The sequence below is a fragment of the Myotis myotis genome, unplaced genomic scaffold (genome assembly GCF_014108235.1).
Source record: "Myotis myotis isolate mMyoMyo1 unplaced genomic scaffold, mMyoMyo1.p scaffold_m19_p_8, whole genome shotgun sequence".
Classification (NCBI taxonomy): Eukaryota; Metazoa; Chordata; class Mammalia; order Chiroptera; family Vespertilionidae; genus Myotis; species Myotis myotis.
The window spans coordinates 48,050,876-48,069,676 of NW_023416390.1; the positions used below are offsets into that span (position 1 = coordinate 48,050,876).

At 38.6% G+C, this 18,801-nt stretch overlaps 1 protein-coding gene across 1 annotated transcript in view; it reads left to right on the top strand.

Annotated features, from left to right (window-relative positions):
• The window catches only part of LRP2 (LDL receptor related protein 2), a 199,828-nt gene that overhangs the window by 112,176 nt on the left and 68,851 nt on the right, over positions 1-18,801 (top strand). The window contains exons 34-43 of the mRNA XM_036320297.1: positions 2,450-2,559; positions 6,456-6,633; positions 7,980-8,193; positions 9,724-9,963; positions 12,488-12,676; positions 14,705-15,625; positions 15,748-15,913; positions 16,283-16,441; positions 17,540-17,829; positions 18,513-18,716. Of these exons, the coding sequence (XP_036176190.1) occupies positions 2,450-2,559; positions 6,456-6,633; positions 7,980-8,193; positions 9,724-9,963; positions 12,488-12,676; positions 14,705-15,625; positions 15,748-15,913; positions 16,283-16,441; positions 17,540-17,829; positions 18,513-18,716 (2,671 nt within the window). The remainder of the gene's footprint in view (positions 1-2,449; positions 2,560-6,455; positions 6,634-7,979; positions 8,194-9,723; positions 9,964-12,487; positions 12,677-14,704; positions 15,626-15,747; positions 15,914-16,282; positions 16,442-17,539; positions 17,830-18,512; positions 18,717-18,801) is intronic.

An 18,801-nucleotide genomic window follows, 5' to 3' on the forward strand; every position in this document is an offset into this window, starting at 1 on the left:
CCTTAACATGGAACTTACATCTCTCTAGACTCCACTCAGTGCAAAGCTGTCTTAATTCCAAATGACAATCTGCTCTTATTCTACCTCTTGGTCTCTTGCCTTGTTAATGGGGGCCTTCCCTTTTAGACTGATAGTTTAGCAGGAAATGTGTCTTCTCCATCAGTGTTAGGTAGAATGAGAGGTACCAGTTGACATCCGTATGGGTAAGGCCGCTTTATCCATATAAACCTGAAGTTTGTAATTGTTCCCCAATGCAGTGAGGTACTGAGAAAAGATCATTTGCTCTGGAATCCAAAGGCCTTGCTTTGAGCCTGGCTTGCTTGCCCATTCATTCAACAAACACAAGTAAATGATTTCTATGGATCAGTCCCATGGTTAGTTCTGGACATGCAAAGATAAACAAAACATTTTTTTTCCTGCTTTTGAATAATTTACACATCTGAGTGCCAGACACATAAGTACCTTTGCTGCAGTGTGTTAAGTACTGTGTGGCACCAGCAGTGAATATAAAGTGTTGTGTGGTTGGGGGCAGAGGTTATTGTTGAGTCTTAAAGGATGACCAATATTTATTTCTGTCAAATGAAGAAGTAGGGAAGAGGCAGCCAAGATAGAGAAAAACACTCTATTCAAAACCCTGAGATATGAAGATGCATTTTGTGACTGGGGAGAGCAGTGTGTTTCCTCACAGGCTGTTTGACTTTGGGAAAATTACTTACCTTCTCTGAGCCTCTCTTTCCTTACCTGTAAAATGGGGTTAGTAGCTCAATAAGGAAATGTACTTCATGACACTAAGGTGGCCTATGAAGACAGTGCCCTAATTCCCTCAAGTCTCAAATATATTTAGAATATCCATAAAGACCCCTGACAATAATGATTCAAAGGTAAATTGCCTTTCCAGTCTTTTTATTGTTTTTATCCTTTGGTGATATCTACTGTGACTCTTCCAGGAGAAAGTTAGCTTGCTTAAGAAAACAAGAATAGTGTTCATTGTTTACCTGTACAATATCCGTTCCAGCACAAGAGTAATTCAGGTTCAATTCCCATTTCAGGATAAAAGAGAAACATTTGGGAAACTGTTTTCCACTAGGGGTAGCTGTGAGCCCATTCACTAACAGCAATTTTTTAGTTGGAAAGTGAGGCTGACAGAATGGCTTGACATATTCCACAAGGAAGGAAATTCCCTTTGAAATAAAGAGATCTGTAGGCCTAGGAAAAGGAGAGAAATTATAGTAGAAAGAGGCAAATTGAAAAGAGAAAAATTATCTTAGTCCAAGTAGGAGAAAAAGAAAGTTATCAGAGAAGAGAAAATTTTAGAGAGAAGTGTGAAAGAGAGAGAGAGAGAATGTGTGTGTGTGGGGGTGGGGGGTGGGTAGGTGGGTGGGGGAGATGGAGTTGGGGGAGAAAGAGAAAGAGAAATACATGTAGCAACAGAGAGAAAAACATAAACACAGATACACAAATAACTATTTGCACTGAAAAACAATTTTATAGAAACACCTTCATGCAAATTAACAGACATTTTCTAATTTACTACTTGTTTCTCCCCTCAGACCATCTCAGGTGCATATTAAAATAGCCTTGCTTCTAGAAAAACTGCTTCTAGTGCAGTAATCCATATTTCTCTGTGATGTCAGGGTTCTTTAGCATTGTGATTATTACATAATAGCAATAATAATTAAAAATAGATAGCATTGGGAAAGACACTAAATCTTCTAGGCCTCTTTTTCTATAATATGGGCATGTTATCTACCTCACAGGATTAGCCCATTAAGTGGACCAATACAAAAACAGGAAACATTTATTAAACACACTTGTGCCAGTTACCATGTGTGTGTTACCTCATTGTCCTGTGAGCTCTATGTACAAGGTGCCATTGTCATCCACATTGAAATGACAAAGAAACTAAGTTTAGATAAATTTACTTGTCTTAGGTCATACAGTCAGAGCTGGCAGGGCAGGGATTTGAACTCCTGTATTTTAACTCAGACTGTTAATTTGGAACAGAATTCACTTTAAGTCTGTGTGAATTCACACTGTGTTTGTAGTGATGGGCTACTGGGTGCTATGGCCTGGTTACTGGGATTCATGAGAGCTATGGGATTCCCGTTTGTCTTTCAGAATTTCCTTTTTCTAAGGGCAGTTTTTGTAGTTTCTTTCTTTTCCCCCCATTTGAGTCTGTCTTTTCTTTATATACATTTCCCCTCCTGAAATTTAGGTGAATTGAAAATAGGAATTTGAGAGGTGATTTTACTTTTCTTGCTCTCATTTTCTATTGAGAGGATTTTCTTTGAGCCCAGAAATGCAATTAGGAATTAATGAACCTCCTCCATAATTCCCATTTGTCCCTAATCATGCTTTGGAATTTGTTGTGTCTTAAGTTCTCCTTCATCTCAGCTTTCTTTTTTTCCCCTTATGAAATCCAGTTCTAACAAGTGACTCTATGCTATAGGTTTTGACACTCCGGGGAGATGTCAGATACAGGAAAACATTGATTACCAATGATGGGACAGCTCTTGGAGTTGGTTTTCCAGTTGGCATAACTGTTGATCCTGCTAACGGGTGAGTGTTAATAAACGGCACATGCCTGCTATACAGCACCATTCTTGTAAAGGTTATGATCTGATAAAATGGAAGATTTCAGACCTAGGACATTTTCTGATTTCATATGCCAATATTTGAATAATATAGATCTCAGTGAGGAAGAGAAATAGCTCTGTGGTATATTTAATGTGAAGGATATAATATATATTTTGTTCTTTGTTCACCCACATTGGACTGAAGATTAATTCCTAATAAGTAAGAATTTCAGAATGAGCAATACATTCTGATTGTGAGTGAATGTGGAAAACTTTAAGGGGTTAGATAACACTTGAAAAAGACCTTGTAAGAAGAGAAGGCTTCTAAGTAGGTGGAGAATGGGTTACAACTGGGGAGTGGTACTTGAAGCCAACTGAGCATTGAAGGTGCAGAAGTGTGGGGGTGGTATTTATAGTCCCTGTGCAAAGAGCTGGAGCTAGAGGCTTAGAGCAGGGGGCAGTTCACCAGATGGGAGATACAGCAGATAAAGTCTTTTGGGGACAAATCTTGGAGAGCTTTCATGCCATGTTGAGGAGTTGCACCTAATTCTTTAGAGAAATAAGAAGCCAGCAGGGAATTTGGAGGAAGGAAGTGATGGAACCAAGTTTGTATTTCAGAAAGATTGGTCAGGATTGGAGTGGAAGAGGACAGGGGCAGGGAGAACAGGATAAGATGAAATTAGTGATATGGACTAGAGTCCTCTGGTCTCTTTGATTAGTTATTTCATTTTATGCTGTATTATAAACTAGAATAATAAATTATAAATAAGAGCATTGACTTTTTAAAAAAACAGTTAAAACATCCCACATGTATTTTGATTTTCTGCTTGACAGCAGATTCTCAGGCCTGGAAGGGAACGGAAGAAGTAATTTATATTAGCTCTCTGCTTCAAGTAAGGATGATGTGCAAATCAATCTCAATTTTAAAGGCTACTAAAAGCAAAAATTCTATTCTGTGATTGCTGACTTGCCCTAGTTTTCAGTTATCCTTTCTAGACGAAGGACCACCTTAGATTTAAAGTTCTACTTTTGAAACTCGAACACATGTCTTTTTCATTCATCAAACATTTTTATTCATCAAACTCCCATTATTGGGTGGTCTGTTATGTAGGATCAGTTAACTATTGAAACAAACTCCAAAATGTATAATGGCTCAAAGAAAATAGAAGTTTATTTGTCTTTCATTTGGGCAGTGGAGTGTGGGTAGAAAGTGGGAGAAGCTCTATTCCAGTGGTTCTCAACCTTCCTAATGCCGCGACCCTTTAATACAGTTCCTCATGTTGTGGTGACCCCTAATTTCATTGTTACAAATTGAACATAATTAAAGCATAGTGATTAATCACAGAAACAATATGTAATTATATATGTGTTTTCCGATGGTCTTAGGTGACCCCTGTGAAAGGGTCGTTCGACCCCCAAAGGGGTCGCGACCCATAGGTTGAGAACCGCTGCCTATACAGTCATTCAGGGACCCAGGCTGATCAGGTCTTCAGTTGGAGACTGTCAAGGTCATCCTGGGTATTGAAATCTTTTTAGCAGTAAAAGGAAGAGCATTCAGGAATGTGCTGGGTAGTTTTTATGGGCCACACTACAAGTAGTACATACTACTTCTTCTGCTCACATTCCTTCTGCTAGAATTAAGTCATATGGCAACAGCCTATTGCAAAGAAGCCAGCTTTTTACCAATAAAGAAGAGGAAGACACTGATTTTGACAAGTGAAAGCAGTCTCTGCCAAGGTTAGGATTATATACAAAGATTATTAAAGACATAATCTATAACTTTAGTAACTTCAAGCATTTATAGCTTGGTAAATTGGATAAGTCCTGTGCTTAAATACCAATTACCCAGATGTATATATGATTAGGAGCCATAAGAGAGACAAAAAAAAAAAAAAATTGGGATGAGAGTTCTGCAGAGAGAAATTTTCAGCTTGATGGAGGTGATTCTATTTGGACTGGCCTTAAAAGATACATAGAATTTCACCTGGTAGAGCTGGCTTTGAAGATATCTTCCATTCTATGAAGGAAGGAAAGTCAAGAGCAGGGGCAGAAAAGGGAGGCCATGTTGAGATTACTAAGAGAAGGCCAGTTGGATTGGGAGGCAATGATTTTGTCAGGGGAGTTGGGAGAAGAAACAGGATAGAAACTCATGGATATAATGTTTTGGATGTTCAGTAAAGAGAACAATCTTCAGAAGGTTACAGCCAATGTTATTGAATTAGGTGCTGCAGAAAATGATTTCTGTGGATGGTCACTAATAAAGGGTTGAGGCAATTATAGAGTTGCTGGTGACATGTGAGAGAGGATGTTCACTGGAAATATAAAGGAGCTAAACAACGAAAGAATGGTGAGGAAGTGCAACTACTCCTTTTAGGAGTTTGGTATTGAAAAGTTAGAAAAAAAAGAAAAATTAGAAAAAGATGAACAAGTGTAGGTCAAAATGTCACAGGAAAAAAATTTTAGAATAGGGAAACATGAGCATATTTTTAAGAGCAGATGAAAAATCATTGATGAAATAATTGAGAGTGAAAATTACGGGCCAGGAATGACAGTAGAAATGACTTTGAATGAATTGATAAGGGGAAAATGATTCAGTGAACTAGGGATGATTGTTCTCAGCTAAGATTAGGTAGCTTAAATTTTAGTGAACTCAGAATTCACAAGAGTTTTGTAACTTTGTTCAGCAAACTTTTGATAACCTGGAATGGGAGAGGAGAAAGGAAATAATGACAGGAATGCAGGTTTGGTGTTTAGCAAGGTAGGCACAATGGGAGATCAAGAGAATAAATAAGAATATTATTTAAATGGTTACAGATGAGGTTCAGGCATAGAAGGACTGGAGGTTTGGGAGCTCAAACAAGTATTAAGGGCAAAGAAGCTTCAATGGGAGAAATAAAATAGGAGCAGGGATGAGATGGGAGAGTCAAAGCAGAGAATTTCAGAATTTGAGAAGTTAGAGGGCGAGAAGTTTAGACTTGATGATGAGGTTCATGGGATGATTATGGATTGGTAGTGGAAGATGTATGCAAATAAAGGTGATTGGAATTAAGAAGGTTAAGGACTTGTGAGAAAAGAGTGAAGAGGATTGTCTATTGTGGCTATAGCAGAAGAGATAGAAAGAAATTAAAGCTTGGATTCAATTCTAGAAGTGTGTCTTCAGTGGAAACCAACCCTTCATATATTTTGATAAATTTTCATATATCATGGACTTGGCAATTCTCTGTGGTGATTGGGGTTTATGTGAATGTACTGAGTCTAGTTCATTGTGAAATGGAAAGGTAGGAAAAAGTTGTATATCCTGATATCAGCATGCCAATGGGATTCCATTCTCAGAAAAGTATTATTTTTTCTTCTATTGTTTTGCATTTTTCATAAAAGGAATCAGATTAGATAAGAAAGTAGATGGCCTTGTGATAGATGGTGATTTGGAGAATTAAATAAGAAGCCTGAGAAGAGCAGGACGGTACTCGACAACTTTCACATTAGCTTTGTCCTTCTCTGGGTACTGGGCAATATGCGATTCTTTGAAAGCGATTGCCTGTTGATGTAGGCTCCTTCTTAGTCATAAACCTTCCACCTACTTGACAAAGCTAAAGGATCACCCACTAATGGTGAATGATATCCTCCTGGATAAGATACTATTTAAAATGGCCTCTGCCCCAATAATAGCTAAGAGATATATTGACATTGATTCTGGTTAAGTACTCCTCCACGTTGTGTTTTTTAAAAAAAATATTGATGTATCAGACTTCCTCCATTGAATTATGTGCATCTTGAGGAAAAGAAATATACATTTTAATTTAAATATTTAAGATACAGATGCCATTCACTCTAAGCCACCTTCTATTTCATTAATGATGGTGTTTTTCGTGGTTGTAGGAAACTGTACTGGTCAGACCAAGGAACTGACAGTGGAGTTCCTGCGAAGATTGCAAGTGCTCACATGGATGGCACATCTCCAAAGACCCTCTTCACTGGAGACCTGGAACACCTGGAGTTTCTCACTCTTGACATTGAGGATCAGAAACTCTACTGGGCGGTCACCAGCAGGGGAGTGGTATGAGCATCCTTTTAGTCTCTTGGTCTTCCTTGCTCAGCTTGTGAAGCTGATACTGATTGTTCTGAGTTGTCTGGAATGTGTGCAGTGATGAGAAAGCTCTTGTCACATGCTATGATTTCTGCATATAACTTAGCATGACCCACACAGCACTCACCATGTCCATCCTTCCCATTTCTACTTCTGCTCTGCCCTTCTGAATCTGTGAGCTTGTTAGTGGTGTGACTCTCCATCCTTTCTTCCAGGCTAGAACCTCCTATTTCTCCTTCACTCTAATAACCATGTTCATACTTAATCATTACAAATCCTTGTCCTCTGCCTCTTTTCTCAGGTCCAGCCTTTTTTCTGCCACCTCCCCGACTCTGAGCCACTTCTCTCTAGCCTTGACTAGACCATGTCCCTCATTACCGGACCTGCTTTCATGATGGAGACATGTTGTCTTCATAAAACCACAACAAATAGGTTTGATAACCGCTCAGCCTAGAACGCTGGCCTAGAGGAGTAGCTCCAAACACTTCAGCTGAATTGGTCAGTTAATCTGCTCCAGATTACTTCTTCAGCAGATCCCCCTCCAACCTTATTTCCTGTGCTCAAGCCTTCTGGAACTTCTGTCAGTTCTCAAGGCACAACCTGCTTTTGCAACTGCTGGGTTCCCGTGTCCAGTGAGGCAGTGGGCCAGACCTCGTTTGTCTCTCTTGTCAGTACTCAGTTCAGATCCTGGCACAGAGGAAGCACTTGAGACAAGTTTTTGGAATGAAATCAGACCAGCTATGTCTACAGTTTGTTGTTCTTCCAGAAGCAAACACTTGTTATTTATTTTCCAGAAGGAACTTCATTGTTGTGTGTTCTTTTTTAGTTTACCAGGTCATTTTGACTAAGGCTTGTTACCTGTCCTGCTCTACCAACACTACCCTTTGCCCCACCAGTCCTGCTATCTTCTATGACTGTACAGGTCACGTTTTCTATCCCTATTGCAGAAATTGTTGATGATGTTAAATGCAGGGTCAGTCAACTCCTGTGTAATGGCCCACCGTTGGATTTATTTGAGGAGGCAGTGATTGTGTATCTTTGGCCAGAATATCAAATTTAGGGATGAAGGAGGTTTGGTACCCATTTCTTCACCATGCCACCTGATAAAATTGATTGGCTTATTTGAACTCCAGCTTCATTATCAATGAAATGGGCACAGTGACATTTGCCTGACCAACTGCTTAGTATAGTTGTGGCTATCGAATCAGGAAATAGATATGAAAAATTTCTGTAAAGTGCAGAGTCAGATATATTAGTTTTAAAAGTTTCTCTCATTTTACTATGAATCAGTCAATAACAAAATTCTGATCTTTTAGATTGAAAGGGGAAATGTGGATGGCACCAATCGAATGGTCCTGGTAAACTATCTTTCCCACCCCTGGGGAATTGCTGTCTACGGTTCCTTCCTCTATTATACTGATGAGCATTATGAGGTCATTGAAAGAGTTGACAAGGCCACTGGGGCCAACAAAGTAGTCTTGCGAGATAATACTCCAAATCTGAGGGGACTTCGAGTTTACCACAGACGCAGTAAGTATTTGTCACTGAAACATACACATCCATGGATGTACAATGTATATTCACATGTACACACACAGACCAATGTACATGCCCATGCATGCAAATTGAAATTACCCCAAATACTTTAAAAATGATAACCATGTCTTAAGAATGGCTAAGTGTCTGAGACTAATCTGTCACCTGAAAGGCCAGATTGACTTCAGAGTGAGCTCATTCCCATTCTTCCCCCATCACTTTAAACTCCTTACTTTGCTTTTGCTTCACAGCACTCACTGACATATTGTCTATTGGTTCATTGCCTGGGTTTCTCATTAGAATATAACTTCCATAAGGACAGTCATTTTGTTTGTCTTGTTTCATGCCCTCTACCCAGTAACTAGAAGAGTTCTGGCATATTGCTCAGTATGTATTAATTGGATGACTGCTGGGAAAGTGTTAAAAGGATAGAATTTTTAATTTTAAAAGGAATACTTGTAGATGTTGCCTATTTTAACATAGTTTTTTCCCCAGAAATAATCTAACTTTTGGTTTTCCCCTTTAAATTAGGATCTAAAGATTATTTTTATAGTTTTGACATATTTTATAGCTTTTAGTCTCTGACCAAAGATTATCAAACAATTTGCTGTTCTATTACCTTGGTTGTCACTGGTATTATATTTATTGCATGTGGAAAAAAAAAAAAAACCTTTCATACTCTTATGTAATACTAGAGACCTGGTGCATGAAATTCGTGCATGGTAGGGGGGGAGGCTGGTCCCTCAGCCCGGCCTGCAACAACACCAGCATCCCTTGCCCCGGCCTCTGGTCCGAGGCCCCTCCCCTCCCACTGCACAGCCAGGGCCCCTCCCCACCCTCCACGTGGCTGGGGCATGGACACTGGGCTTGCGTTGCTGGGGCAACGCCAGCATCCTGCCCCTGCCACCATGGGTGCCAACATCTTTGTCGCGGAGTGACAGTTAATTTATATATTACTCTTTTATTAGATAGGATATTTTATAACAAATGCCTATGACATTGTTGATCATATAATTAAATGAATATAATTTTAAATGCTAGTACATTAGGCTAAGAGGGGGAAAAAAAGATTAGAATTTGTATACTGATCACCCTAATTCTTGCATGATTTGTGGAAGAAATGCAATTAATTGATGCTCCATTCTCTATTATATAATAACAACTGCGGTCCTGTTTTCATACCTTTAGGTGTTAGTTGTATAAGCTCTAGTTTTTTCTAGTATTGTTTTTAAGTTGTGAACTCAGATACCATATTTTTAAAAAATTGATCTTTATTGTTGAAAGTATTACAGATATCCCCTTTTTCCCCCATTAACCCCTTCCTCCCTGCTCCCACCCCCACCCCCAGGCCTTCACCACACTATTGTCTGTATCCATTGGGTAATATATATATTCTTTGGTTAATCTCTCCCCACCCCCCATATTTTGTTATTAATTTTTTTAATGAATTATTTGGTGACCCAATTTTAAAAGTTTGAGATGGAGAGGCAAGTAGGTAGGGTCACTAATTTTTATTTCATTTAGGCTCTGCTGGATCCTCAAATGGCTGTAGCAACAACGTGAATGCCTGTCAGCAGATGTGCCTGCCTGTACCAGGAGGACTCTTCTCGTGCGCCTGTGCCACTGGATTTAAACTCAATCCTGATCATCAGACCTGCTCTCCATACAGCTCTTTCATTGTTGTTTCAATGCTGTCTGCAATCAGAGGCTTTAGCTTGGACCTGTCAGATCATTCAGAAGCCATGGTGCCAGTGGCAGGCCAAGGTATGCCGAGTACAGTATATGTAAGATTTGACTCCATCTGGTGCCATATGGAAATCTTTGGTGCTGCAAAGCATTTTTCCATGTATGGGTTCAGCATATAATGAATCTTGTCTTTCTTTCCCTTTAAATAAACTGGCTCAGCCTCAAGTGGTTCTCAAATTTTAGTGTTATCAGAATTGGACAGCTGTTAAAACACAGACCTGGACCCTATCCACAGATTTTCTGATTTAGTAGTCTGGGGTGGGGCTCCTAACAAGTTCCCAGGGCATGCTAATGTTACTGGTCCTTGGACCACAGTGAGAATGACAGTCCTGGAACAATATAGAATGTAGCACAAGATTGCAAGAAGTACTGCAGAGTTGGTGGTCAGAAGAACTGGACCTAATTCTGATGATTAATGGAGATTTAGGGTAGAAATTATACTATTATTTAGAATGATAATGAAATATCATTATCAATATATATTTGATGACTTGAAATAAATGAGCTGAAAGTGTTAGTCTCTCCTTAATAACTATATTTTTGTAGCACTTTAGGCTTATATACGGTAAATGTATAAAATGATCACTCGCTTCCGAGGTGAGCCCAGGGGTTTCTAGATGTATGCTACCAAAAGAGGAACTAAGATTTTAGTAGCTTCAGAAGGAGTGTGTCACAGGCTAATGATAGAAATAAAAGGTAGAAAGGGAAGACAACGGGTGAAGGGAATGAACATTGGGAGAAATGGTCAGAAGAGATAGAAAAGCATATGATGAAGATGTCTGGCACCACACGTACTACTGCTTGATGACATGTTCCTGACACATCTCTGTTTTCTCATATTTAAAAAGTAATGAATCCATGTTACCATCTTGTAAAGATATTATAAAATCAATAGTTTTTTTCTTCCAACCTTTCATTTTGAAAAATTTCAAGTGTAGAAAAGTTGAAAGATACAGTTAAACATTCTTATGCTCTTACTTAGATTCAACAATTGTCACCACATTTGAGCTCTCAATTTGTTGTGTGGTTGTGGGGCAAAGTAGGTTTACAGTTGTTCATATGGGAAGAATACAATAATTAATAAATAATGATGCAAGAATAAATTTGTTTCATGAACTCACAACTGTAAACCTACGTTTGCCCCACCCTGTACGGACATTGTCATCAATATTCATATTTATATTTCTGTAGTTTGCCTCAGAAAATTTTTTATAGCTGTTGTGTTGCAGCCAAGATCTAATCAAGATTCATGCATTATATTTGGAATGTCTCTTTAGTTTCTTTTGATTGGTAGTAGTTGCCCCTGATTTTTTTTTTTTTAAGTGACAGACTGGTTGACTTTTAGAGGATTTGTCTCATTATTTCCTTCTGTTGTCACTTAACCTGTTAGTCAGTTTTACTTTGCATTTCCCATGAAATGAAAGTTAGGCCTAATTGTTTGATTAGATTGGATTTGAACACATTTGGCCAGAATACTTCATGGGTGATGCCATGTACTTGATACAGAATCTTATTAAGAAGAAAAGAAAAAAAAGAACAATGTCAGTTTGTTCTTCTCTTAGTGATACTTAAACTTGATCACTGGGTTAAGGAAGTCACCATAAAATGCCTGCCTTTTAAAGGTATATTTTTCCCTTTGTAATTTGTATGAAATTTTTTGGCATCACACTTTAGCAGTCTGTGAATATCTTGCTTCTCAAGAGCCTGCTACCCATTGGTTTTAGCAGCCATTGATGATCCTTGTTTGAAATGATCATTTAATTAGGATTGCAAAATGGTGATTTTCTTATTCTAGCATTTCTTCTACATTTATAAGATAATATTCTAGGAGAGCTGTCCTATTTACCCCGTTAGAATTTTAAAAAATTTATTATCACCATGACTCAAACTTTTATTTTTTTAATGCAACGTGTTATAAATCATTTGACATTATTACTCTTCTGAGGCTCCAGTAGGTCCATGTTGGCCAGGGAGAACCTCTTAAAGTGGCTGCCTGTATTCTTTTTCTATCTTTTTTTTTTTCTTTAACATGTTTTTATTGATATCAGAGAGAGGAAGGGAGAAGGAGAGAGGGATAGAAACATCAATGATGAGAGAGAATCATTGATTGGCTGCCTCCTGCACGCCCCCCAGTGGGGATAGAGCCTGCAACCCGTGACCTTCTGGTTCATAGGTTGATGCTCAAACATTGAGCACACCGGCTGGGCAGCCTGCCTGTGTTCTTTTGACATGGTGCCATTAGATTCTGAGTGCTTCCTTGCTTCTTAAGATGTTCCAGGTTCACCTCGTACCTTCCCACTCCAAAACTTTAATCAGCCATTTCTCCCAGGAGCCAGTGCTCCTTATTGTGAGAAATGTGAGAAACCAACATCTGGATGGTAGGTTTGCTTATTGCCACTGGGAATCAAATAGTTTTATTTTGTAATGGGGGGAATAGTCAGAGCAGGGGATTGGAAATGAGGGTTTGAGGGGAAGGACAGACATTTAAAAGTTCTACTTTCAGCTAAGGCCTTGTTTAATGATCTTTTCTTAAACATTCCAGGACGAAATGCACTGCATGTGGATGTTGATGTATCTTCTGGCTTTATTTATTGGTGTGATTTTAGCATCTCTGAGAAATCTAATAATGCAATCCGTAGAATCAAACCCAATGGGTCTAGCTTTACAAACATCATTACACAAGGGATAGGAGAAAATGGAGTGCGGGGTATTGCAGTGGACTGGGTAGCAGGTAGGTAAGCTGTATACTGATTTCATTGAAAAACCTTTTTATATTTGTATCTCTATCGCCTTATTTTATTCTAGAAAGTTTAGCCTAACATTATACATGTACAGTTTTTCTGATATTAAAATATAATCTAAATTATGAAATGGCAAGTATTTATTTTATATCTGAGAAATTTTAATTGCCAAATTATTAATTGCTTCCTCTTGTCAATTTATAAAATTCTCTTGATTGGGTACTTTCTTTATTGTAGTTCTATTGAAATGCCTGACCCAATATTACATTAACTTAGTTGCTCTGTTTCATGAGCTTAACTTTGAAATACTACTAATTTTTAATGGTACACTGAGAATAAAATATGTTAAATGTGTTATAATTTTTAGACTATAATGCCATTCTATAAAAATAGGTATCACTGAGTGTTATCCAGCTTGGTAAGTAGACATCACATAGAAATATTAAAATATATTATAATAAAAGTCACAGGTACTATAATAAGAGTTTATTGCAAATTGTAAATATGGTAGTATGGTTAGATAAGGCTTTAATTGGGTTCCTAAATCTCACTCTTGATTATGAATTTTCTATATTATTACTGCGTGTATAGTTAAATCAGGGGTCAGTAGTCTATGGCCTGTGGGCCAAATGCAGCACACTGCCTATTGTAAGTTCGGTTTTACTGGAACACAGCTATGCCCATTCATTTATGTGTTTTTTATGGCAGCTTTCATGTCACAGTGGCAGAGTTGAGTGCTTGTGAAAGAACCATATACTTTGCAAAGCCAGAATTATTTACTATTAACAAGTCTTTATAGAAAATGTTTGCCAACCCTGGATTGGTGGATTGGAATATATTTATAGTCCAATTAGAGAGAGAAAATGAAAAGAGTAAGATCATTAGCTGCATATTGGCCTGATTTCTCTAGAATAGGTTTGAGTCAGATATAGGAACAAAGTAGATGTGCCTTGGTAGATAGTTTAACAAACTTTCAACTACATGGAATTCATTAGGGATCACTTTCTCTTATACTGTCCTAACATCATGGTCTTTTTATTTTTATTTTTTATTATTGATTTCAGAGAGAGGAAGGGAGAGACAGAGGGATAGAAACATCAGTGATGAGAGAGAACCATTGATTGGCTCCCTCCTGCAGACCCCACACTGGAGATCAGGCCTGCAACCAGGGCATGTGCCCTGACTGGGAATCGAACCATGACTTCCTGGTTCATAGGTGAATGCTCAACCACTAAGCAACACCAGCCAGGCCATCGTGGTCCTTTTATCCTTGTATTTACATTGTTCTGTAATGCTCAAAGGCAAATGCACTTTTGTTTCGGTGGCTTAGAAGAAAATATCTATGCTAGTTAGAAAGACTAGGACGAGACCTTATGTTAATGCTAAGCATAAGGAGCATTGATAACATTGATCAACAACCTGATGACTGTCCCTCTTTACTCATTTTCATCATGTTGAAGTAGAAGGTTTACCATGATGATGTATATTTAGAGTCTTTGAAGATTCAGGTGTTAAATATTCAGGTAGGAAAGGAAGGACATTCTTGTAAATACATCTTTTTAAAAAAATTATTGATGAGAGAGAGAAATCTTGATTTGTTGGGCAATTTATTCATGCATTCATTGGTTGCTTCTTGTACATGCCCTAACTGGGGAATGAACACACAACCTTGGCATATCAGGATGAATGCTATAACCAACTGAACTATCCAGCCAGGGCAAAAATGTATCTTACAGTAGAAAGTGGGTTCTGACATTTGCTGTGAATTCTAATGTGCTTTAGAAGCTGAAGATAGGCACATTCTCTTTATATTTGAAGAAACAATCTCTTTAGATCCCGAGTAAATAATCATTTTTCTAAGTCTAAACTGAGACATTTATTATCTTGGAAAAGACAATATATACTGAGCTAAACTTCAACCTTACATACTTTGTTTTGAATTTGAAGAGGCATCCTCTTTTTTCTTCTTGGTTTTCCATTCATCAATATGTTCTTTCTTTCTTTTTTTTTTCCAACAGAAAATCTTTATTTCATAAATGCTTTTGAGTCTGAATCACTGATAGAAGTTCTGCGGATCAATACCACCTACCGCCGTGTTCTCCTTAGAGTCATAGTGGATATGCCCAGGGATATTGTTGTAGACCCCAAGAACAGATACCTCTTCTGGGCTGACTATGGACAAAACCCGAAGATTGAACGTGCTTTTCTTGACTGTACAAATCGGACAGTGCTTGTATCAGAGGGCATTGTCACGCCACGGGGCGTAGCAGTAGACCATAGCAACGGCTATGTTTATTGGGTTGATGATACTTTAGATGTAATTTCAAGGATCGATATTGAGGGAAAGGAATTGAAAGTGATCCGTTATGGCAGTCGTTACCCAACTCCTTATGCCATCACTGTTTTTGGAAATTCTATCATATGGGTAGACAGAAACTTAAAAAAAATCTTCCAAGCTAGCAAGGAACCAGGGAACACAGAACCGCCAGCAGTGATAAGGGACAATATCGATTGGCTAAGAGATGTGACCGTCTTTGACCAGAGTGTCCAACCCCGGTCACCAACAGAGGTCAACAACAACCCTTGCTTGGAAAATAATGGTGGATGCCCCCATCTCTGCTTTGCTATGCCTGGCTTGCACACTCCAAACTGTAGCTGTGTTTTTGGAACCCTGGACCATGATGGGAAAAGCTGTGTCATTCCAAAAGAAAATTTCCTCATCTTTGCCTTGGAGAATTCCTTGGGAAGCTTACACTTGGATCCTGAAGATCACAGCCTGCCTTTCCAAGCAATAAATGTGGGAGAACATGTCATGGCCCTGGACTACGACAGCATCGATAACAGAATTTACTTTACACAAAATTTAGAAGCTAGCCATGGCCAGATTTCATATATAAATCTTAATTCAGGGATCCGTTCTCCCACTGTTGTTGTTTCAGGTAAGAGCACTCCAGGTGTAGCCTACCTTGGACACAGTGAGAACAATACACATGGATGACCCGGTGATTCTAAAATACATATTGAGACTCTAATGTATGTGTGTTTGTTGATGTATCTCCAGATATAGGGACTACTGATGGCATTGCTTTTGACTGGATCAATAGAAGAATTTATTACAGTGACTACACCAACCAGACAATTAACTCCATGGCTGAGGATGGGTCTCAGCGTGCTGTGATAGCCCACGTTACAAAACCAAGAGCAGTTGTGTTAGATCCTTGCGGAGGGTATGCCATCATCTTCTTTATTATATTTCTGTTTGCTTACTTCTGAAGGGAGAGGGGCCTGGCATTATTTTATGTTCATAGAGGGCCAACATTTTTGGGGCTTGTAACACTAGGTAACAAGGGTGAAAGAGCATGAGCGACTCTACCTGAGAAGGAGCTCATTCTGACGCTAGACATGTTGGCAGCATACTCCCAATGCTCTGACTCAGGACATCCCTTTTGGGCAAGTTGTGTGGGTGGGGATGGTGTAGGGTTACATTTGCCTTATTAATGTCAAACTTGCAGTTGAAGATGGCTTACATTCTTTTTCAAGTAAAGATTATGAGGTTCCTTGTGATGAATTAATTATGACTCCCTTTGGATGACTAGGTATATCTACTGGAGTTCCTGGGGCACTAATGCCAAAATCGAGAGAGCCACAGTGGGAGGCAACTTTCGGGAACCCGTTGTGAACAGCAGCCTGGTCTGGCCCTGTGGGCTCACTGTGGACCATGAGGAAGACCTTCTCTACTGGGCAGATGCTAGTTTGTATGTGTCTTTAGTTATTCATGTAGGTGTGGATTCTTCTTCCCACTTACAATGGAAGGCTTAATGGAATGAAAATATAAAATGCCAGATAGACATAGCCAAAATGTAGAATCACAGTTTTAGGAACTATATTCTAGATTGGTGAATGTATCTGTGAAAATTGATCTATGTTATGAGATTGACTAATTATGAACTAAAAGGCATCTAAAGATGCATTACTAGATGAATTATGTAATCACTCAATTTATAATCTACTAGACCCATGTGATTACAATAAAATATGCATGACATTTAAATGCATACTAATATGAAGTTTTCTCTGGGCGTTAGTGTTTAGTATCTTATAAAAATGTTTTCCTTTAGTCTTGACTTCAGTTATCTTCTCAAATAGGTTCTTTCATAATGTTTTCCTTAGATACTTTGTCAACTCTAATTTCATATGTAACTTCTCCAAGTATTCCTGAAATTACTCACATTCCCATCATCCTAATGGAATAGTTGAAGAGATGAGATGATTTTGTTTATTACGGCTGGTATCTGCATCTCAGGAATCTTCATTTCTCTTGACTGTTTTCTTATGTTTTTGGCCCTGGGACACTGCGCACCTGACAACCTGATCTTCATTTTTTCTCATTTGAAACAAAATATTGATGTTTTGTGTCTAAATTTGGATTATTCCTGGTAAACACATCAAGAGACCCAGTAAATGACATATCAAAAAATTTATTTAGAGAGTTGGAAGGGAAATGTAATCAACATTTTATTGAGTGACTATTGAGTGCTAAACACCGAGTTCTATGTTTTACATATATTATTTCACAATATTCTCCTGTTATTAATGTTAGCCTGGTTCTTTTTATAGGATTACTTATAGATTATATTTGGAAATTAATTGTTTATACAGACCATTGTTTGATAAAGCAAATTAAGACCTCCCATTATCAGAAGATACATTGCCTGTGGCATATGCTCTACTTGGAAAGAAAGTCAATGGTGTAAAGCAATGGTTAGGCCCAGGCATTGCACTGCCAATTGAGGATCTAACTCTTTCTGGATGCCAGCATTGTCTTTTTTTTCTTTTTTTAAACTTTGTTTTAGGCGCAAGATTGAGCGCAGCACTCTAAAGGGCACGGAGCGTGAGGTCATTGTCATCACAATCTTGCGTCCTTTTGGCTTGACTATCAATGGCCAGTATATTTACTGGACTGACTGGTCCACAAGAAAAATATACCGAGTTAACAAATACGATGGATCGGGCCAGACTGCAATGACCACAAGTTTTCCATTCCGGCTTATGAGTGTTCGTGTTGTTGTGAAGGATCACCCACAGCAGTGTAGCAATCCTTGTGACCAGTTTAACGGGGGCTGCAGCCATGTTTGTGCACCAGGTAAGGCATTGCTCATGAAGGTAGACTCGAGGAGAGTAATAATATTGGTGACAACTTTGGGAAAGCTGAAGGGATATTCAGCTCTAAAAGGAGAGCGAAATCCAAATTCTTGATTTCAGGGTAATTCAAAAAATAGGTTTGGGGTTTGTATGTTGATAGGAAGACTGACAGTTTTTGTTTGTTTGTTGTTGTTTTCTATTTAATATGGAGTCTCCTTATGAAGGCATTTTTGACTCAAGCTTAATGGAGGTAGAAGTAAAGTTGGGGGTCTGGGCTTTAATTCTTCCACTTAGGAGGTACTAGCTATAGTTTGCCATATTTCTGGTGATAATGTATGATGTGCTTCCTAGTGGGGTTTATAGAGAACAACAAATTCACAGGAAGATGTGCCTTTGGAGACCAATATTTTGAGATTTTCTGAGGAGGCAGAATCATTGCAATAGTTTCAGTGTAGACAAGAAGTTTTTAAAGATTAGGGTGAATTAGGCACATTTATTAATTGGTGGTTGCTCTTCTTGATAGAAAAATGACTCAGAATATCATTGAAAAGTTGATGGGAGCAGTTTCCGTGGCTTGTCTTATAGCACATTTAATATAGAAGCTGTTGCTAAGTGCTTTTCTGGAAGAGAAACTATGAATGTTTGTGACACAAATATGCCTTTTCTGGGCCTACCTTTCTTCAGGTCCAAATGGTGCCGAGTGCCAGTGTCCACAGGAGGGCCACTGGTATCTGGCCAACAACAATAAGCACTGCATTGTGGACAATGGTGTACGGTGTGTTGGTTCCAATTTCACCTGCCTCAATGGGCGCTGCATCACAGAGCAGTGGACATGTGACAACAGCAATGACTGTGGTGATGGCAGTGATGAGCTGGAAAGCGTGTGTGGTGAGTTGGGCCATTGGAGCTTTTGTTAGGAGCTAGCATTGTCTTTATGTCAAGAGTTTGTTGCTGTGTGTGGATAGGTTTGTAA